At 35.5% G+C, this 23,126-nt stretch overlaps 2 protein-coding genes across 5 annotated transcripts in view; one reads left to right on the forward strand and one right to left on the reverse strand.

Annotated features, from left to right (window-relative positions):
• Window positions 1-14,274: 14,274 nt before the first annotated feature.
• LOC107815434 (uncharacterized) lies at window positions 14,275-16,685 on the reverse strand. Its single transcript, XM_016641012.2, has one exon. It carries the CDS (start codon window positions 15,579-15,581, stop codon window positions 14,460-14,462), a length of 1,122 nt encoding a protein of 373 aa, XP_016496498.1. The 5' UTR covers window positions 15,582-16,685; the 3' UTR covers window positions 14,275-14,459.
• A 626-nt stretch (window positions 16,686-17,311) lies between these two features.
• LOC107815435 (small ribosomal subunit protein mL103 (rPPR7)-like) overlaps window positions 17,312-23,126 on the forward strand; it is a 105,333-nt gene continuing 99,518 nt past the window's right edge. Inside the window, exons 1-3 of one of the 4 annotated variants that reach the window (XM_075225676.1) lie at window positions 17,312-19,702; window positions 20,448-20,563; window positions 21,289-21,516. In XM_075225676.1, the coding sequence (XP_075081777.1) occupies window positions 17,548-19,173 (1,626 nt within the window). In that variant the 5' untranslated portion in view covers window positions 17,312-17,547 and the 3' untranslated portion in view covers window positions 19,174-19,702; window positions 20,448-20,563; window positions 21,289-21,516. Of the gene's footprint in view, window positions 19,703-20,447; window positions 21,517-23,126 lie in introns of those variants that run through there. The other 3 variants (XM_075225678.1, XM_075225675.1, XM_075225677.1) reach the window with 3 other exon arrangements.

Here is a 23,126-nt window from a genome sequence, read left to right on the forward strand (position 1 = left end):
TGTAGAAGGATTTGAATTAGACGGTTTCTTCTTTTTAGGGTTGATGGAAGTCTTGGCATCTTTAATGGGGGGGGGGGGGGGAATATTTAATAAGCTTGTGGCAGGCATGGGATTGATGCTACTTGAGGAGTGGGAGGGATTGAGCGAGAGGGTAATGATTGAGCTTTCTAAGTACATGGCTTTTGGTTGCTCAATGTCTAGTTTTATAGGAAGAGCCTTAGCATCCTTTTCGTCTTCTAAGGTAATGGACATTTGGTTGCTTTTGTTTTCCTTGGTTGCCATTTGGCTAACATGCGCTAGAGGGGGGATATTGCCATATCTAGGGAGTAGATTTTGTTCATTCCCTTCGGTTAACTTAAGATTATGGCTAGATTTTTGTTTAAGAGTGTTAATAAGTATAGTAGGGTTATAATTATTAGAAGGGTTAGTTTTATCTGTTTGGGTGTCATTTTGCATGGCACCGTTTTTATCTATTTTGTTTACCTTAGTAAAGGCCACGTTAGAGTCCAGCATGTTAATATCTTTGTTTTGAGTGGCCAAGTGTTCACTTTTATGGCTATTAGTGGTTTTTAATAGGTTATTAAAATTATCATTAGTGGTTTCTTGTAAAACCGTTTGCTTAGTGTTTAGGAGAGAAAAATGGTTTTTAATAGGAATAGTGGTTTGTTCCTTAACTTTATTGGTCAGATTATTAGCATTTGCAGGTGGTATGGAGTTGATGGGATCTTTAGACTTGTATTGTAATATTTGGCTATCCAAATACTTATCTGTATTGGCATTAAACAGCTTGACAGAGATACCTGGGCCATTGGAGTTTTTGGTTGGATTATTGATGAAATGAGAAGTATTTTTTACTCCTTACTTTCTTCCTTTATGGAAGGAGAGTGTTTTCCATTCTGCTTCTAGATCTTCTATTATTGTAGTAGGTTATTGTTCCTTTATTGGATGTTTAATATCCTTGCTTGTTTTATGTATATAACCACACTGTCCCTGTGTGTGTCCAAATCTGTCACACTTTTTACAAAGGAAATTTTCACCCTCATAATGAATATATTGTTTATGGTGGCCAACATATAGGAAAGGTTGAACTGGAATTTCTAGAGGGATTTCCACACAAATTCTTGCATAGCGACCCCTTAGTGTTGTTGATGTACAAATATCAATTTTAAGTAGAAGTCCTATTGCATTTCCAATCTTCTCAAGGATCTTGCCATCATAAAATTCTGTTGGCAATTGAGGGAGCCTAATTCATATTGCCGAGGTAGTTAACTTTTCATTTGTAGCCACAAAATTTGGTTTCCATCTTGAAATGGATAGAAAGTGGTCATTGCTGAACCATAGTCCTTGATGGATAGCTTTATCCATATTTTCCTTTTTTTTGAATTTTATTATATAGTAATCCTATCCAAGATCAATTAATGAGAATTCTTCTGTTGGCTTCCATAACTCTTGGATCTTTTTCTTTAAATAATGGTGTAGCATGCATTTCCCCACCAGCTTAATTATGATAGAGCATTTCCATGGCTCATAAATTCGTTGTCTATCTTCTTCGGTTAGAGATATTCTTTTAATGCCTCTTACATTGAAGTTTGATGCATGATCGAACTCTTCCTCTTCTAGGGAGGTTGTTGTTAGGTCTGTGTCAGCCTGGTCCAGATTTGGGGTGGAAGTCATTTGGCTAGAGGCAGTTAACATATCCTTGAATGAGGATTTGTTCTTCCATTCATTTTGAGTGGGTTTCTCATGAACAATATCTAGGGGTTTGGATGGAATATTGGTTTCAGCTTCATAGGGTTGAGGATTCATGGTAGGGAACTTGAGAGTTGTTCAATTAGAGTAGTGTTACTTTCGGTCTCTTTAGCCGCGTCACATCAAAATTATTTAATGGGTCCTTGTTGTATATATATATACACACACACAATTTTTGCCGAGGCTAATGAGTTCCGATGACCCTCCTACTCCTCATGTAGTCGGAAGGATAATTACTTTATATTTTGCGATATATATATATATATATATTTAATTGGGCGTTCTTGAAAGACGACATATAAAGAGGGAAAAGGAACTAAGTTAGAAAAAAACTGATCACTTGCAATAAAAATTCAATAAAACTAGAACATGTTAATGCTTCTTCATCAGTCTCTTATTTTACCATAATACTCTTTTTGCTACTAATAAAAAATTCACCAAAGAGTCTTAGGGAACAATAGAATAATTAAAATTGTATATAATCCTAATTAAGAATTAACTCTAACTACTATAGAAGATTGTGCAATATGACTAAGGACATTTGGGACCTCCTTCCTTAGTCTTCCAATTGTGGTAACAAAGACATGTTTCTTTGTTGCTATAAGTTCCAGGAGGCACACACAAGCACTTTGCACAACATTTTTTACACAAAAATAAGTATGGCTTTTTGTGTGAATAACGCTTTCTTGCATGGTGAATTGAGAAGTTTATATGAAGTTCCCAGCAGGGGTTGAACCCCATTGATTAAGGAAATCTATGTATGGGCTTCGTCAAGCATCCAGACAATGGTACGCATGACTTACAGCAGTCCTGAATTTCAAGGAATTTTCTCATTCGTTGAATGATTATTCTTTATTTTTTAAAAGGTCGGAATCCTCTATATCTATTGTGGTTGTGTATGTAGACGACATTCTATTGACAGGGAATGACATGGATGAATTACATGAATTAAAGATGTTTCTAGATTAAGAATTCAAAATAAAAGATCTCGGGGACTTACATTTCTTCCTTGGTATGGAAGTTCTTCGTGAGGCAACCGGATTGATTCTTTGTCAGAGGAAATTTACTCCAGGTTTGCTAGAGGAATTTGATTCTCTGCATTGCTCCCCTGTTTCCTCTCATCTTGATCCCACTGTCAAATTGCTTGCCAAAACAGGGGAATCCCTTCTTTCTCCAACTTTGTACAAGCATCTTTCGGGTAAATTGAACTATTTAACTCATACTTGACCAGATCTTTGTTTTGCAGTACATTATTTGAGTCAATGCAGGATCCAAGAAAGCCCCATTTGCATGTTGCTCTTCATATCCTACGGTATATGTTGAAAGACCTAGGTTTGGGGATTTTCATGACAGCCTCCCCGTCATTTCAACTCATCGCTTTTTGCAACTTAGATTGGGGAACTTGTACAAAAACAAGGAAATCAATGAGTGGTTTCTTCATTTCATTTAGAGGGTCTCCAATTTCATGGAAATCGAAGAAGCAGACTTCCATTTCTCTCAGCTCAGCAGAAGTGGAATACCGTTCTATGCGGCGTGTAATAGCAGAATTGACATGGTTAGTACGCCTCTTTAAAGATCTGTCTATCCCCATTTCTTTGCCAATACCACTCCATTCCGACAGTCAAGCAGCGATTCATATCACTAAAAATCCCGTCTTTCATGAACGAACTAAACACATAGAAATTGATTGTCATTTCGTGAGACAACAATTTCTTGCTGGCTTGATTTCTCTTTCATTTGTTCGATCTTCTTCTCAGCTGGTAGATTTGTTCACTAAACCGTTAACTGGACCTTCTCACCACAATTTATTGGGCAAGTTGGGTGTTCTTTCATCCTCCTCCAACTTGAAAAGGGGTGTTGGAGATGGTGGTTCTAATGGTGGTAGTGGTATTTCTCTCGAAGGTTCCACTGTGGTTCAAGGTGGTTAGTTCTCGTATGTTTATCTGATGTGTTTGTTTGGTCTCATTATTAGATGTGTTTATCAGACATATATCAAGTACAAATATTGGGCTAAAACTTCAACTGACTACTTGGGCTCAAAGCTTCAGATATACTTGTTGGGCTCTACATGTTTTGGGCCTGTTTAGAAGAATTGTATTGAGTAGGGGTTTTTTATTAGCTGTAAATATTGATTCCATGTTTCTTAGTTTGTTATAAGAGTGCAAATAGAATAGGGACAAGTGGATAGGTTAGTTATACATAGATTCCATTCTTTCTTGTTTATATAGGGCACTGTACAAATTACATGAATCCAATATACACAAAAAACTTTTTCTACAAGTTTTTCTTTCAATTCTGTGAGTTTCTACCACTAGTCCTAACATCAGTTACTTATTATTCGGAAACAATTTAATTCTAAATTTCTCACTTTATTCTTAATAACTTTAAATTTCTTATTTTAAAAATAAAGTATAATTTTTTTTTTTTTTGCAATCTATTTATATATTTTACTTAAAAGGCATTCGTCAAAGACAAAATAAAAAGGAGAAAAAAATTTAAGCTAGAAATAAACTCACTTTCAATAAACATTCAATAAATTGGAACATGATAATACTTCTTCATCAGTCTCTTATTTTACCATAATACTCTATTTGCTACTAAGAAAAAATTCACCAAAGAGTCTTAGGTAACAATAGAATAATTAAAATTGTATATAATCCTAATTAAGAATTAACTCTAACTACTATAGAAGATTGTGCAATATGACTAAGGACATTTGGGACCTCCTTCCTTAGTCTTCCAATTGTTGTAACAAGGACATGTTTCTTTGTTGCCATAAGTTCCAGGAGGTACACACAAGCACTTTGCACAACATTTTTTACAGAAAAATAAGCATGGCTTTTTGTGTGACGTTGCTGAGCATCTGTACGTACACTTCGGTTCGCAATCTGTTATAACACAACATATAAAACTAAAGTTACATAATATTATTATTTCCTATCTATCCAGCGGCAGAGTCAGAATTTTTATTAAGAAGTGTCAAAATATAAAAAAAATACACACACAAAAAAGTCAGGAAATCAACATATAGTAATATATATAAATATATAAGAAAAATTACCGAGCTACACAACATAAATATACACCCCTTGGGATAAGGAGGCTCCGTCACTCTATACCGTTTATCTTCACCTTACATTACAAGTCTTATTTAATTAATATTTCATTAATTAGAACAATAAGGATAGATCTAGAGAAAAATAATAATTCTTCGTTTTTTTTTACAAGAAAAATTAAATACAAATTTAATATGACTTCCTTCTCACAATGTATGTGTGTATTTTTTTTTCACCATGTAATTTTTCTACTATCTTATAAGTGAGAGTTAGCAGAGAGCTCTCCGTCAACATATGTCTGCTTGTTGACGAGGGTAGTTTTGGTAATTTAAGTTGAGTTCGTTATTCTAATTGGTCGACATAAAATGTTATTGTAGCAGCTTTGGTTATCTTTCTTTGTGCTGACATTTTAGCCCTGAACAGTGGACCTCATCTGCACTTCTTAGTCATCACACTTCATTATGTATTTGCTTTTATGGTGGACACGTGGTTATAGTGATAGAATTATCTTCTCTCTTGCCTATTATCTACTCTCTCTATTTCTAACTAATGTTTTATTGCTACTTTAATAATGAAAATAAATTTCCTTACTGAAATAAATGATATGTTGCAAATCTATAACTATAAAAGATTAACCAATGTTATTAAACATTCATAAATCACAATCCCTTTTTGTAGCTTATTTATAATTAGCTTAGCAGACATCACAAATCTTTCAGTATTTACTAATTAAAAAAAAATAATGCTTAATCATAAATTTATTTAAAAATTTATAACAAATTTTAAAAACTAAACTTTAGATGGAAAATTTCAAGAGAAACATACAAATTACATGAGAAGAAAAACTAGACTTTAGATGGAAAATTTCAAGGGAAATATACAAATTATGTGAGTAACTAACAATATTAAAAACATTTAAAACTAAACTCTAAATAAATATTTTAATATATAGATTTTTTCCACTGCTAGGCGTTGGATTAAAGAAAGTGTAATCTTAGGGTTCATTTAGTTCACAAACAAATTATATTGAGATTATACTACATGAGTCTCATTTGTATTTTTCAGTTTAATTAGTAAACTAACACTTTCTTATTAGTACTTTTTTTTCAATTCCAATGCTATATAGGATTCATAATATCAAAGTAGACAAAGAAAATTCACATGTAACTACTACAGAATTCTCTATCTGTTTTGAACATTGAAAAAACTAAAGATGCTTGTCATGTTACTCATTTCCTTCAGTCTAATTGTTTGAGGATAAATTATTAAAGTCAATAACGAAATGCATACATCTTTACTTTTTCTCGAAAATAAAATTTATAAATCTCAAAGTGAAGATTTAAAGGATCACTTAGTTAAATAATTCTTACATTAATGCTATTAATTAGTTAACTTTTTTAATTATATATGTCAAAACTTTAACCGGTACTTTTTGAATAAAGACAACATTACTGGAGAACCTAGGCACAATTATTTTGAATAACTACATATAGATAAAAATTTACTCATGCTATAAATAGGACTCAATCATGTGAGCTCTTTCTGAAGTTGGAGTCAAATAAATATAAAGGTTGGCCTTATTATATATAAAAAAAAAGAAACAAATCATTTTAAGCATGTCTTTAATGCAATGAACATTTAAGTCATTTAATATATATTTTATAATTTAATATGAGAAGTACTTGAAAAGAAGCTTACAAAGAATATTATGAACATCAAAAAATAACAAAACCACGTCCAATATGTGAATTACTTTGTAAGTAATATTAGGAAAAAACAAATAATATGCACCAATTAGGCCTGAGCTAATATAAGTGTCTTGAACAAGTGACACTTATAACTTCTTTAATGACACAATCATCTATGTATGCATAATTCTTTTAATGCTTCGGGAAGAAAGAATTAAAACTTAATAAAGACCTAGCTCGATAATCAAGCAATAAAATTAGATATAACCTCTCACATCAATGCTACTAATCCAATTGGTCTTGTCAGGAGTACGAGTTATTTTATTTCTGTCTAACAAAATCAATTTATATTATTATTTTTCGCATAACTATCTTTGAACTAAATGACCTCTAATGAGTTGTTTGATATGAGGTACAAGAAGGTATAAGGGTAGTATAAAAATTTAATACCACTTTAATACTTTATTTGGTTAGCAAACCGGGTATAAATTATTCCGGTGTTAATTTTAACACCGGGATAATTTATACCTTATAGAAGGTGGGGTAATTAACATCAGTACAACTTATACCTTCTTTGTAGAAATTATGCAATTGTCATTGTTAATATAACATACCAAACAATGAATAAACAACAACCCCACATAACTTATCCCAATATAACTTATACCGGCATAACTTATACCGGTATAAATCATATTCCAACCAAACGACCCCTAAATATATAGTGGCGATATAGTAGTTTATAGAAGCCTATGAAAAAGTTACTACACTATAACTTTAAAAGTTTAATATAATTAGGATTTGTTGATTCATTCCCCAATTTTCTTCGATGGTTGATTTTGAGACTCAAATTATACCCGGCGTATCTATAAATAAAGAAGCTTATTTTGATTTATAAAAAGTTTACATAAGAGAAAATGGAAGATGTTACCAGGATAATAAAAGTGTTGAACTCATAAAACACTATTATAGCCAAAATTAAAAATTCAAATTGTGTTAAAGCTAAACATAACGTATAAGTATATTTGAAGGATTAAAATTTATATTGGAATATAGGTGCTTATAGTTTGAAGTTAAAATGTAGGGTGTAAAATTTAATGTAACATTTAAAATTAAAATTAGAGTTTAAAATTTAAAAATTAACGTTTAAGGCTCATCATTAGAATGCAGGACTTTGACTTTTGCATTTTTATTTAGTTGAGAAGGATAATCTAGGGGTTGAGTTGAGTTTTTTGCCCCCCTTAATTAATTATATGTTTCTTACACTTTTCACTTAAAGTGTTGCTGTAAGCATCTGATAATAATTAATGCTGGGTCTTTCGCACTGGGGCATGACTAAAACTGAATTTGCGCAGAAAAATCCAAACTTTTAAAATAGTTCTACACCCATTGTCACAAACAAATGACAAAAGAAGAACAAAATGGAAATCTACAAACCAAAAGGTTAAAAAGTGGCACTTCCCCGAGGAGGAAAAGAACCCTTTTGTTAATTAGTTTAACGGTAAAGCTGAAGAAAAAGAAGAAATAGAGAAACTATATACCTTCAGGACGGAGTTTCTTATAACCCTGCTCAAATGAAGAAGGAAACAAGTTTTAGATTAACACGGTGTTAATCAAGATCCTAAATTGATTAATTTTAATAATATATACCAATATTGTTTACCTCAACCACATTGGAGAAAGTGGTCAATATCAAGAACATTGACAAAAGCAGCAACAACTTAGCACTGTAAGCCATATCTCTTCAAAGGATTGACTATATTGCAGTGAATAAAACAGAAGATCTAAGCAGGAAAGAGGAGATATTTGTGAAGTTGAAAGAGTAAATTGTGTATATTTATAGAGGGTTTTCCTAGGGACGAAAAAGAGAAAATATTGGCGATATTTAGGGTCAATTGGTAAGATAAGTCCATCTTAGAGATCATGAAAAAGTAATATCTACATGCCTTTTCCGTTACAGCTTGTCTAGATGCTATTACATGTCGTTTTTAATAATGTATCGTATTATATTATAGTGTATTGTACGCTCGGATAGATAGTATAGTTTGTCATCGTTTCATGATGTCACGCACCAACTATATGAAGAATAAACTTGCAACATTACTAAGAAAAAATAGGGTATGGAGTAGAATTATTAAATAAAAAAGTAGGGTAAGAGATAAAATATGATTATTTAATAATAAGGAAGGGCAAGATGAGAGAAAAAAGCAATGTAATGATGCCACCACACCAAATCCATCGTTCCATGAAGTGGCACTTTTCCTCGTTGCGTAACGACGGGTTTATCAATACGATACAATAAAATTGAAGTAACAATCAAAACAAACATTGCATTTTGTGAGCATGTGATTTTTGCTTCACGGGAAATTACTCCAAAAGAAATTAAAAATAAAAAAATAAAAAAAAAGTTACGTTCGGATATAATTTTTGAGAATTTGCGTGACATTTTGGTAATTATTTTTGTCCGTAAATGTTTACCTTGTTTTAGTTATTTAAAAATACAAAAAAATATAGGTCGCATGCATACTTAGGATTTAATTGTGCATTTAGGAATCAGTTAAACCATAATCTTGGTTTGTAAGGCGGAAATCACACAAAATATGCATTTTTATTCTAATTGTCGTCATCATGTGATTTTTTTTAAACGTTTTAATTTGTGTGTTAATTATTGTTGAATGTTAATTAATACTTGTGTAGTTTAATTTTGGTTTTAATTTAATTAGGAATTTTTGTTTAAATTAAAAGAATGGAAGGGAAGGAAAATATCGGATTTGGGCCAAAATCCGTTTGAAAACCAGGCCCAATTCTTTACACTGACCCAGTCCACGACCTGGGTTCCCAAACGACATCGTTTAGACGTATTTGATCTGAGCCGTTCATCTCACTTCATCTAACAGCTCCAGGCTTGCCCCGATACCCGACCCACTGGTACCCGGATCGACCCAATCCCCACAGGGACCAAAACGACGTCGTCCCTTTTAAGTAGAAAGATCAAGACCGTTGATCATCGATGATCCAACGGCCAAGATCAAACTACTCCTCCCCGTATATAAGCCTGCCCCCTTCACCCCCACCCCCAAGCCAGACCCCTCCCTCATCTTCGTCTCCCTCACCAGACCCAAACCCCACGAAACCCTAGCGCCGCCCCCTTTCCCTTCACCGTAAACCCGGCGGCAACAATGCCGGTGACCCCCAGACTAACACCCCTAGGCCACCTCAACCCCCTGAACAAGGATCTGTTACCCCCTTGCCTCGAATTATTCCCCATCGCCTTGAATGTTCGTTTGAAGGTTCGAGCAAAACCCCGATCTACACCAACCTACCCCAGATTCACACCAGCCGTTACCCTAGCCTCACTCGTGACCAAACCAAGCTTGGTTTGGTCCGAATCTTCCCACAAATCCCAAAACCCCAAATCTGACTGTTCGAACCCTAGAACACAAGAACTGTGGGAATCCGGTCAGTTTAAACGAAGGGTTGGGGTCTAATAGACCTTAATCGAAGTGTTCTCGTCTGAGAACACCTCGATTAAAGTCTGTTCGACCCCAAAATGGGCAAATCCGGTCAAAGCTGGGGTCGTCTGTTGTTAAGCTTTCAGAGTGAGTTTCTTTTTTCTTTTCTACAGCATGTTTAATTAATTTGTTTGATATTTCTGACATGTTCTTTCAATCCCCCCCGTCTTCATGAGACCCTTTTATTTGGTCGAGTTTTTCTCTGTTTTTACTGATTGGGTGTATGTGTGTAAACTATACAATCGACTGAAAATGAATTTGGTCGATTAATTAGTTCCGGGTTTAACTTTGTTTTGTCAGTGCAATTTGAACCCCATGTTAATACTGTTCGACTTGGATTCATTTGCTATTGATTGTGCGTATTGTAATTCACATAGTCGATTCGATATACGTCGTCGATTAGCTTTAGTTTGGAATGATAGTAATCTGACCCATGCTGTTTAAATTCTTGCTAAGGCATTATTTGAATCAGTTGAGAATTGATTACAATTATTTGTTAATCTTTTAGTTGAGTCAGAAATCATTTAAGGATTGTTTATAGCTGCAGTTTAATATGGATTTAGTTTGAATTGATGACATGTTTACTCATTTTGAGTTTGGACAGCATGTGCATTATAGTCCTTTAATGAATTAAAGCAAATTTGACAGCATGTGCTGTCAGGACATACTCATGCTGCCCATATTTGCTTAATTTAATAAAGATAGACCACTTTAACAATGAAAAAGGGGGCTGTCAGGGGAATCTCATGGGAGGGGCTTTTTATTTTAATCTATTTAATGGAAAAACAGGAGGAGAACATGGGAGGGGGTTCAGTTGTTTAACAGGTTATTTGAATGGGCTGATGCTTGGCTATAAAAACAGAAGGTTTCCATTAGTTTAAAGGGGAGTTCAGAGAAAACAGAGAAAAAGAAAATCCTGGCTGCTTCATTGAAACTGAAAATTCTGTTTTTTCCTCACCATTTTCTCTGTCGGAAATTAGCATTAACACTGCTATTTGTTTTGTCAAAACTTAGGTTCCTCCCTTTGAGTGTCTGAAAATCAGAAACTGTGTTCCATTATTGTGTCGGATTCACCTATTACCTGTTGATTAACATTGGAATTTCCTGGGTCTCAACTGAGCCTTTTTGAGTCTTTTACCTGGATATTGGGTACTGTTTCATTGAGTTACTGCTGGTCTATTCTGCATGGGGGTGCTACTGCTGCTGTATTTGTTGTTGTTGCTGCTATTCTTTGTTACTGCTGCTGACTTCTCCACCTTCTTCTTCTTCTTTGCATTTCAACATCCAGGTACACACCAGAATTTCACATTGTTGTAACAGTGAAAGCATGAAATGAAAGATGCGAAGATGTTTAATCATTTGCTGCAGTAATTACAGCTTTTGTTAAATGTTGTTAGATTTGTGTAACTTGCTAGGTTGTAACTCAATAGCATAATACAGTAGGTAGTTTTTGTACTTAATTGAAGCTTAGTCTGTTTAAGTATTGTGATTTACAGTTGTTTGGTTATACGAATGATATAATCATGCAATTTGTGGAATGCACGAGTAGTTGGCATATTGATAACTAGATTTCCTTTCAGCTATATGTTGTATGTATAGGGTAGAATGCTTTAACCTTGCCGAATACAATGTAGTTTTAATCTTTTGAGTTTTAACTTTATCGGGTCCCGTTAGGCAGTTTATAGGACCATGTTCGAATCCCATTAGTAGCAGCTTCTAGTAGTTAATTCTATCAATCTAGTTAAATAAGTTAGCTTAAATTCAAACTCGAAGGATGTTTAGCGTGAGCTTAGCATGCTATTTACCTTGTATGCAATTTCTTTTATCAAATTAAAAGCATGTTCAATAAGGTACAAAAATTCCCCGCTTCGCAGATAATTAATAAGAACCCGGAGTTGGCCAAGCATGTAATTTAATTAGCATGTATTTTCTTTCTTCCATTTTTAGAGACAAACATAATAGAAAAATGTAGTCGTTGTAGGTTTATCCTTTCAAAATGAGACGAGCCTCGCCAAGTATAGATGAGCGGGGCCCTCAACAAATTGGTTGTAATAAATATTTAGATTTCTTGGGATGAGCCGCTTAGTGAACTTCACCGCTTTCCCTAAAGATAATAAACGCGTTGGACTCTTTAGGCGCGATTTAATTAAATTACATTCTTAAATTCGGGTGCGCATTTATGCGACCCAAATCCCAATCTCAGCGGAGTCGGAGTGTATTAACAACCACGGGTGCATTGATTGTGACGTGGTTCGAAATACATTTTCACGACGTTGCAATTCTAAAAAAACAGAATGATAATAACAAAAGCGGTTTAAACTTAATAAAAGCACATAAGTCACAACATGTATTTAAATAAGATATTTAGCCATTATAACAATTTAAGCGACCGTGCTAGAACCACGGGATTCGGGGGTGCCTAACACCTTCCCTCGGGTCAACAGAATTCCTTACTTAGAATTTCTGGTTCGCAGACTTCATTTGGAAAGTCGAATATTTTCCTCGATTTGGGATTCAAGATAAACCGGTGACTTGGGACACCAAAAGCCAAACTTTTCCCAAGTGGCGACTCTGAATTAAATAAATAATTCCATTTCGAATATTGTCACTTAAATTGGAAAAAAACTCCCTCGCGCATTTACCCTTCGGGGCAAGCGCGCAAAAAGGTGGCGTGACACATTTAAAGTAACAATACGATACAATACGGTAATTAGCAACCATCCAAAGAAGCTATTACTTCTCATAATTCGTTAAATTCTTAAACACAAAAACCACAGTAAAAGTCCAACTAATATTTCAGAACTATATTTCCACTGGAACAGGCAGGGGTAAGATCTCGTACACACTACCCTCCCCAAACCTCGCTTGTGGGACTATACTGGGTATGTTGTTGTTGTATACTTTCACAGGACCATTTTTTGGAGGAATATGAGCCCGTTTGGCTTAGCTGATTTAGAGTAGCTGATAAGCATTAGGTGTTGAAAAGCACTTTTAAGTGCTGAAACTGATTTAAAAATAAGCAGTTATGTATTTGGATAAAAGTGCTGAAATTAATAATAATCAGGTGAAGAACTAGGTATACAAAGAGTTTTGTTTTAAAAATAAGTATTTTAGGGATAGAATAGTAAATATTTTGGTCAAACCTAAAGTGCTTATAAGCTAAAATTTAATAAGTTGGGGGAGACCAACTTATGACTTTTGGCTTATTTTTGGCTTATAAGCACTTTTAATTTTGCCAAACTCGTAGATAAACCAAAAAGTACTTATAAGCCAGTTTGACCAGCTTATAAGCTTAGTCAAACACCCTCTGTACCTCTTTTATGAATTGAAATGAGTATAGAACAACTCTTCAAACTGGTGCGCAACCTGATCAACGCGAATTATAACGGGATACAAATAAAAAGAAGACAAACTTCCAACAACTACCAACCTAGCCAACAGCAAGAACAACTGGTTTATGAAGTTGGCACACTTCATATTTCAGCCATGCTCTAAAAATGACAGTGTCCTCTGGGAAAATTGATCAAAAGTAAAGAGAAGAAAAGATTCATTTAGCGATGATGTTAGATAACAATACTTTTATATGATTAGAATTTCATTAAAAATGTCTAAAGCTTATGAAATTGGAGTTACCTGTTTACCTGAGGTGCCATTGCTACTTTGAGGCATAGATGCATTAGGAGCATTTGCGCATGAGTTGTCTCATTTGGAGTAACTGCATATTTCTAATACATAACATAATCAGTTCACATTGATACAATTGTTTCTCTGCGTTCTGTTACTAAAAGTGATCAGAAATGCATTCTCTTTTTTCATTTTTGATAAAGAATAATACTAATGTTCTGTTCTTCTCCTAATTTCTACAGGTTAGCCAAACCTAGCAAGAAAACCTCCCATCAACTTGTATCTCAGTTGGACAATGAATTGCTGCAAAAATATTCAGGGCGGGAGGGAGGGCCTCATGTCATTATGTTTTGCTGCCAATGCCACATACCAACATTTGAAAGTGATACATGATATAATCGCTAGCCTACAGGCCCTACACGACGACATCATAGCATCCTATGAGCACACACTGCGTGTAACTGTCTTTTCAAATTTACAGAATCTTGTGTCTCTATTATGCAATCAATCACATGATGTAAAGCATCGCAATCACAAAACTCCACTTAGACATGGTAGGTTTTTGCATTCCCTTTAAACATGTTTGTAAATTGATACCTTTAGCAGTTGCCTACGGATATCAATGGATCAAATGCAGGATTTAAATAGTCACAAGCCAGAAGACTCCCATATATGTCAAGGAAATATCTTCTTTGCTAACATTTTACAAAATTTCTTCAACAAAAAGTAGTAATACTACAATATGGGAAAAACTTCTAAGGATATCTAATCTAAACTCAGACTAAAAAAAGTTAGCAGAAAATTCCATATACAAGTAATACATTTACTCATTAACTTTGAAGAGATTGCTCGAGCACCAACCTCAAACGACGCGCCAATACATCCAACTCTGCAACTCTTTGTTCCTTCCACCTCTCCTCAAACTTGTCCAAATTTTCCTCTTTCAAAAAACCACCATTCTTATAATCTTTCAAACACTCATCAAACACATCCATCACCACTTTTGCAGCAATCTCCCCAATACCACATCCTATCCCAACCCGAACCGGACCATCCAAACAACTACACCTGACTTGTTTATCCCCCACATCCCCGCTTTCGAATACCACATTCACCTCACTCAACTTTCCATCTTCATCACAAAACTCACCAATTTCATCATTGTTCTCATTATTTACCTCTCCCACTTCAACATTCTCCTTACTCACTGAAACTCCGTCATGGGTCGGGTCTTTCCCTGTTATTCTATTACTATTCCCAACGGACAAAGGGTCAGTATCCATTGAGAGTTTGTCTTGGTAAGGAACTGTACCATCTTGATTCGGGTCTTGGCCTGAACCCTTGTTCCGGTCAGGGCCTGAAACATAAGGAGCATTGGGCAAAAAGCTCCCTTGGCCCGGGCCTGTATCATATTGATTGAGGCCTTGACCCGGGCCAGGAGCAGAAGGGATGGTGGGCAAAAGGCTAACTTTAACACCAACCAAGTTGGATTTTTTCGACTTGCCAGCGTTAAACGGCGACGTATGAGCAAAATCAGGGTGCCAAAGCTGTCTCGAAAGATCATACAAAGCACGATCATGTGGCGACAACAATGACATATCTAACCCTTTGGACAGACGAGAATAAATCACCCAAAACTTCTTCCTCAACCTACGTAATTTCTCAGAAAGTTGAGATTTCGTATAAGGCTGCGACATGGTATTTGAAAACCGAGTATAAAAAATATTAAGATCACGAGGGAATAAGAGGGAACCATCATCAAGAAGACCTTGTAAAAACCGGATCTCATCCGGTTCAGTCCAAATTCGGTGGAATTTAAATGGTGGCGGTTTTTCCGGGTCCGAACCGGTTGCGGTGGAGGAGATAAATGGGTCGTCGGTTGTTTTGCGTTTGATAGGGAGCTTAGAAGCAGTGTCAGTGGGGGATTGAGAAAGGGGAAGGGTGGAGTCCATGGCTATGAAAAATGTTTAGTTTAATGGGTTGAACAGTTAATTAAGAGATTGATTTTGGATTTAATTTAATTCGATTTGGTTTTTTGGTTATGGCTTGGTTCGAGCGTTACTTTCGGTTTAGGGTGAAGACTTTGTAAAAAGGGAAATACGGATTTTGTTTAATTTTAGTTAATGAATCATGAAACGAGAGGCTAGAGATTTGGAGACATGCTCTTGAGTCTAAAGGTTTCAGGTTGAGTAGGACGAAGACGGAATACCTCGAGCGCAAATTTGGAGTTGAGCCGACGGAAGCGGGAGTTGAAGTGAGGCTTGACTCTCAAGTCATTCCCAAGAGAGGTAGTTTCAAGTACCTTGGATCGGTTATTCAGGGGATCGGGGAGATCGACGAGGATGTCACACACCGTATAGGGGTGGGGTGGATGAAGTGGAGGTTAGCGTCGGGAGTCTTGTGTGACAAGAAAGTGCCACCGTTACTAAAAGGTAAGTTTTATAGAGCAGTGGTTAGGCCTGCCATGTTGTATGGAACTGAATGTTGGCCGGTAAAGAACTCACACATCCAGAAGATGAAAGTAGCAGAGATGAGGATGTTGAGGTGGATGTGCGGGCATACAAGGATGGATAAGATTAGGAATGAAGATATTCGAGAGAAGGTGGGTGTGGCCCCCATGGAGGACAAGATGCGGGAAGTAAGACTCAGATGGTTCGGGCACATTCAGAGGAGGAGCACGGATGCACCGGTGAGGAGGTGTGAGCGACTGACTGTAGTGGGCACGCGGAGAGGTAGAGGAAGACCTAAGAAGTATTGGGGAGAGGTGATCAGACAGGACATGGCACGACTTAGGATTACTGAGGACATGACCCTTGATAGGGAATTATGGAGGTCGAGCATTAAGGTTATAGGTTAGGGGAGAGTGTGAATATTTCTACAGCACAATAGAGGGAGACTATCCAGTTAGGAGTTAGACTAGGAAGGTCATTGGTCGTCTATTGATGCAGGGTTTTCCCTTCTAGTTGTACTATACCAGCCATCTATTTCGTATTTCGTATTTTGTATCCTGTATTTCATATTTCATATCTCTTATATATTCGTATTTTGTATCCTGTATTTCATATTTCATATCTCTTATATGTTGTTGTTGGTATTGTTGTTATTTTTATTACGCATTTTTATGGTACTAATATATCATCTCCTATTGCTTTTTTGAGCCGAGGGTCTCCTGGAAACAGCCTCTCTACCCTTCGGGGTAGGGGTAAGGTCTGCGTACATATTACCCTCCCCAGACCCCACTTGTGGAATTATACTGGGTCGTTGTTGTTGTTGTTGTTGTTGTTGTTGTTTTTGCAATTTCAATTATGCATAAAAATTGATTTGGACACCATTATTTGTGAATATTGAACTTTGGTTTTTTGAATAATGGTAAAAATTTATTGAAAATATTATTTGAGTAGTATTAAATTTTTTCAAATGAAATAATATCACTCACATAATTTCCATTTTCAAGTGAAACGGCCAAAACACAATTACAACTTTCATTTTTTCCTTACTAAAAAATAAATATCTCCACATGTCCAAATGCCTTGAGAAAAAATATTTGAACTTACTTCTAATTTTTTAATATTATAATTTAAAATTATTTCAGATCGAAATTTCCTTAAGGATTAAATACAAAAATAAAGCAAACATAAGTTTCTATCAAAAAGACGGAATAATATACTAGATCTAAAGTTTAACACAAATTAACTCAATTTGCAGAATAATTTGACCCTTCAGAAAAAAGAAAGGAAAAAAAAAATTCTACTCTCCAACTCCCCTGCCTCGTCCCCAGTTCCACGCCGCCACCTCAGCCAGTCCTCCGTCATCAGCGGCCAGCGCCACCACATACCTCCGTTCCGACCCTTCTTCAGACTATAACAGAAGCCAGTTACCTAGCTATTTTAGCTTCAAATTCCTTCCTATGGTTCAAAAATGAACTTATCACCTCGTATCATTCCCCCTTTAGCTCCCCATTTACTCTTCAAAACTTTCCCTCTCTTAATTCAAACTCGCCACCCTACTTTTTCAACCCTAACTCTTCAAGATTCCTCCAATATAATCACCTCTATATGCAATTCCCTACGCAGAGGTGAAAATTGGGAATACTTAACCAAAAAGTTTCAATCTTTTCACTTCACACCCCCAATTATTCAACAAGTGCTTTTAACCCTCAAAGAACCAAATGATTCCAAAAATGCCCTGAGTTTCTTCCATTGGTCATCAAGAAATTGCAAATTTAAACATGGGGTTTTCACTTATTGCATTACAATTCATATTCTTGCAAAATCTAAGCTTGTCAAAGATGCAAAGGCACTGCTTGAATCTGCTTTGAAAAATGAAAATTTATTTGTTGTTCTTGATTCTTTAATTGGAAGTTATAAGTTAGTTGATTCGTGCCCGTTCGTGTTTGATTTGTTTGTTCAGTGTTGTGCTAAGTTGAGAATGATAGATAAGTGTGTAGATGTTTGTAACTTGTTGGATGAAAATGGATTTATGCTTAGTGTTATTAGTTACAATACTATGCTTCATGTTGTGCAGAAATCGGAAAAGACTAGTATAGTTTGGGGTATTTATGAGTATATGATTGAGAAAAGGATATACCCGAATGAAATGACTACGAGAATTATGATTAGTGCTTTGTGTAAAGAAGGGAAGTTGCAACGATTTTTGGATGTTGTGGAGAGAAGTCATGGAAAAAGATGTCAGCAACCCGGGGTTGTTGTGAATACGTGTTTGATATATGGGATGATTGAGGACGGTAGAATTGAAGGCGGGTTGAGTTTGATGAAGAGAATGTTGCAAAAGAATATGATACTTGATATGATTTCGTGTTCTTTAGTTGTTCTTGCAAAGGTGAAGATGAGAGATTTGGAGTCCGCTTTGGGTGTTTATGATGAAATGCTTAGGCGGGGTTTTGAAGGGAATGCACTAGTGTACGATTCGTTCATTGGGGCGTATTGTGAGGAGAAGCGGATAGATGAAGCAATTAAGCTGATGGATGAAATGGAGTGTTTGCATATGAAACCATTTGGCGAAACATTCAATCATCTGATTAAGGGTTGTTCAGAAGTGGGAAGATTAGAAGAAAGCATGAAATTTTGTGATAAAATGATGGCGAATGGGTTCGTTCCTAGTTGTTTAGCTTTTAACAAACTTGTCGCTAAGCTTTGTGAAAATGGAAGTGCAAAGTCTGCTGATCAGCTATTGACTTCTCTGATGGGTAAGGATTTTGTTCCAGATCAAAGTATCTATACTTACCTCATTGTTGGTTATGCCGACGAAGGTGACATTGAAGGAGCACTTAAGCTTTATTATGAAATGCAGTATAGGTCGATCTCTCCTAATGCTTCTATTTTTGATTCATTGATTATTGCTTTGTGTCAATGTGGGAGATTGAAAGAAGCCGGCGAGTTTTTCTCTTTAATGATTGGTCAATCATTGACACCAAGCATTCATGTTTATAAGAAATTGGTCGCAAGCCACTTGGAGAGGGGCGATGAAACAGGGGCTCATCAGCTGTACAGACAAATACGTAGAGAGATTGGCGACATGCAATAGAGTAGTTTCTGATCTTTCTACTTTACTTGAAATGCAATAGAGCTGTATCAATAAGCAGATTAAAAATAAAATGTTTCTCATAACATTCTTTGTGATGGTATTGGTGAGCTTTGGTTGCCAAGTGGTAACATGATCTTCTCCGCTGTAGGTTGGTTGTTGGTATCATATTGTTTAGTGATGCGATTCATTTCTGAGCGTATAGGAGCCTTTGATAAAAAAAAATGCTTTATCTCAGTGAAGTGCAGCTTCTAGATGAACTTAGACTCTCGGAAAAGAATGATTCAAGCCGTTGGTTTACTACAAGTCGTAAAAGCAAATTTGGAACCAATTCACCACAAAAGAATACGACTGTACTGAGAGGTGCTGATGTTTTAAGTAGAAAGGGTGGTAGTAAAAGGTGAAAATTATTTCAGTATTAAATCAAACTGTTCCTTAACTCTCAGCTGTTGTTTCCCTTGATAGGGGAAAAAATAAGCTGGACGGCAAGGAAAACTTGAGCAAGCTGGCAGAAAATTAACTCCTTCACTGTGTAAGTTGTCTTTACTACTATCTTTTTAAAGTTATCTGATTATCATTATATTCTTTTACTCCTAATATAGTTAGTTGATACAAAGAATATCAATTGCCAAATTTTCTGATGAGCAGTTGATTGCATGGAAACAACATTTATTAGGGATATGCGACTCTTTGGACTAATTCTTTCCTCCCATTTGTTCACTTCACTCTGAGGATTTAAAAAAACAGAAAAAAAGATTCTGAGAAGTTCTTTTTATTGTTGCTATATTTTCACTTCTACTATATAAGGCTTGTACTCTACTATTAGGCATTAGCTAGTAATGGCTCATGATAGGTTGTTATACCCTTGTGCTTCTTTAATATAACTTATTAATATTGGCACAGTGGTTCACACTTTAGTAGTTCAAAGCGGCAGTGATATCAAGTAAGGTGGAGAGTTGTGATTGACCTTCATATAAACCTGATAGGTTGTCGGTTTTGTCCATACTTACTAAACTAGTAGCCAGGTTCATGTGCAGCTATACTGAAGAAATTTAGTAATATGTTAAGGCCTAAGGGGGTATCCATTTCTGCAAATTGAATATCTTGATTCATACTCGACTAGGGTAATGAAACGTACAACTCCAGATATGACATACTGATCTTGTTCTTATCATGCATGACTTCACATCGTATTGATATGTTAACTTGATCATTAATCACGAGACACAAATTGCTTCGGTTGCTGATATAATCTCCTTGTTTTTTTTTCGCTTCAGTGGGAGCAGAAATGGGTTAACTAAAGCTTGTCGATTTCAAGCAGAAGCAGACTATCTTTCGCATAAAGCAATGGCCAGTCACATTGACTTGAGCTCTTCTGGCACATGGTATTCAGGTCATTCTCTTCTTACCGATAATTTTCCTGCATTTTGGATGATAATAAATAGTTTTTCCACTTCATATGTTGCTTCTGTATCATGAACATATTTTTTTAAATAGAAAAATCACATGTTAAGTTGCAAATGGGAGGTGCAATTGATTTGAATACTCTTAGATGGTTGAATCTGCATTTTCCCCTACATGATATAAGAGAAACTATGGAATAAAACTAAATATTTGTCAATATCATCATCCTCTTCATCTTCTTCTTCTCAGGGTAATCTTTCTTTCTAGATAAATATAGCATATCCAGTTGTCTATATTTTGTGTAAAGATTCTATTATACAATGGTGAAAGGAAGAACTCTAGAGAATGGAATGTAATAAAGTGTAGCAAGTACCCACCCTTTAAGGACTAGAGTACTAGTTCATTAAAAGGAGCAGTCTAGTGTACAAAGCATCTCGTGTTCACGCAGGGCTCGAGAAGGGCCGCACTCCAATGGGTGTGATACTGCTAAATAACTTGGCCCGGGATTTATGCCCGAAATTAGGTTCTAAAGGCACCATTCTCTATGAGAAATTACGACTTGTATCATCAGGATCTTTTGTTTGCTCCGCAAGGTAGTCAGAGCCAGCACTTTTTCAATAAAAAGGCCTGATAGTCTTCAACTGCACATTGGCTTGCATTGATTTGAAACTACTACTATACTAAACCGGCTGAAAGCGGATTTTATTGGGTTAGCTTTTTGGTAGGAAAGGCGGTCACCGGAAGAAATGGGCAAGCTTTTGTCATCCACATCCATCACTGTTAGGGGTAAGCAGTGTATTCTAATGCAAGCGTATTCCTTTTCTTTTTACTATTTTATTATGAAAAGAAATGTATACATGCTGAGCCTAAATTGTAATGCAAATAGGTCGAAATTATCAAAGACATATCCCCCCCCCTTTTTTTAAATTACTATTTTAATCCATTTTAAGCGCCAAATAGCATAGCCAAAATCTGAAATGCTGAAGTGAACAAAAATATGGAAAAGGTGGATTAGTGCAGCAAATTGCCCTTGTCTTCCCTCTGCCTTTATTCCAAAGGAAGAGCACAAATTTTATCAGAAACAACCTCTATATCTCACATAAGGTAGGGATAAAATCTGCGTATGAAATTTGTCATTATCGTTTATCAATCCAAGCAAAATTCAAACTCCGCTTCAAGTTTGCTAATTATATCAATTATCTCATTTGACGTTCGAGTTTAACTTATGTTTACCGACAGTAATAGTTTTTCAATATTACTAGATCAAGTTTACATGCTATAAAAAAGGGCAATCCGGTGCATGAAGCATCTCGCGTTTACGTAGGGTCCGGGAAAAGCCAAACTCGAAGGGAGCGTAATGTAGGTAGCCTACCGTGATGCAAACATCATCGGTTGATTCCACGATTATCCTTACAACAATTAATTCTCCTAGCAAACCAAATATAATAACTTGAAAATTAAAGTAATTAGTAACCCGCTATTATTAGTTAAAACTTACATTGATAATGTACATATAATTACCAATTTCCTTGAGTCCAATAGGTGCATAAGCATTTGAACCAATCCCCGCACTTACCAATCACAGAAAAAGTTTTTTGATAACGTTGTACACAGTAATTATAACAATTCTGATCGCTAAAACACCATCCATAATCATTATTACCATTAGTTACCAATTCCCAGTCGTGAGCTTCTGTCAAATCTGCGTCCAAAAACAAAGAAAATTAACAAACTAATACACCCTTTTTTCTACCTCAAAATTTTATTTACTTATTTATTTTCATAAGTTCATTAATTTATAATCATTAGTTACCATGACAAGAAAATCAGTAACACCTGTGGACGTGTTTGATGCGGCGCGGAAGTCATGTGCTTTGAGAAGTATTTTTCATGGGAAATATTTTTGTTTTTTTGTTGGTTGGTGAGCGAAAAATATTTTTCATATTCGTCATACAAGCACTAGTAAATGGCTTCCTCGTGAAAATTATTTTTTTGGAAGATATTTTTTTTCGTTTGAAGGGGAACCTTGGAGCAACGGTTAAGTTGTCATTTTGTGACATATAAATCGCGAGTTCTAGTTGTGGAATCAGTCATTGATACTTGCATCAGGATAGGCTGCCTACATCACACCTCCTTGGGGTGCGGCCGTTATTCGAACCTTGCATGAACGCAAGATGTTTTGTGCATCGGACTGCCTTTTTTTTCCTTCATACAAATCACACTAAGAGCTCGTTTGGACATAAAAAATATCACGTTTTTTCGAAAAATTATCACTTTTTTCCGAAATCAGTGTTTGGCTATAAAATTTCAAATTTTCACTTGAAGATGAATTTTGAAATTTTTCGAAAATTTGCAAAACTCCAAAAAGCTGTTTTTCAAAATTTTCACTCAGATCACTCACAAAACTTCAAAAACAACCCAAAATTATATTCATGTCCAAACACAACTCTAGTTTTCAAATATAATTTTCACTTGAAAATGTTTTTCACTTTTTTATGGAATTTTACAATTCTTATGTCCAAACGCCCACTAACTCTTAATATAAAGAATTT

The sequence above is a fragment of the Nicotiana tabacum genome, chromosome 11 (assembly GCF_000715075.1).
Source record: "Nicotiana tabacum cultivar K326 chromosome 11, ASM71507v2, whole genome shotgun sequence".
NCBI classification, from domain to species: Eukaryota; Viridiplantae; Streptophyta; class Magnoliopsida; order Solanales; family Solanaceae; genus Nicotiana; species Nicotiana tabacum.

Excerpts from the sequence above, each read along its gene's own strand:
- LOC107815434 (XM_016641012.2), bottom strand. The coding sequence starts at position 15,581 with ATGGACTCCACCCTTCCCCTTTCTCAATCCCCCACTGACACTGCTTCT.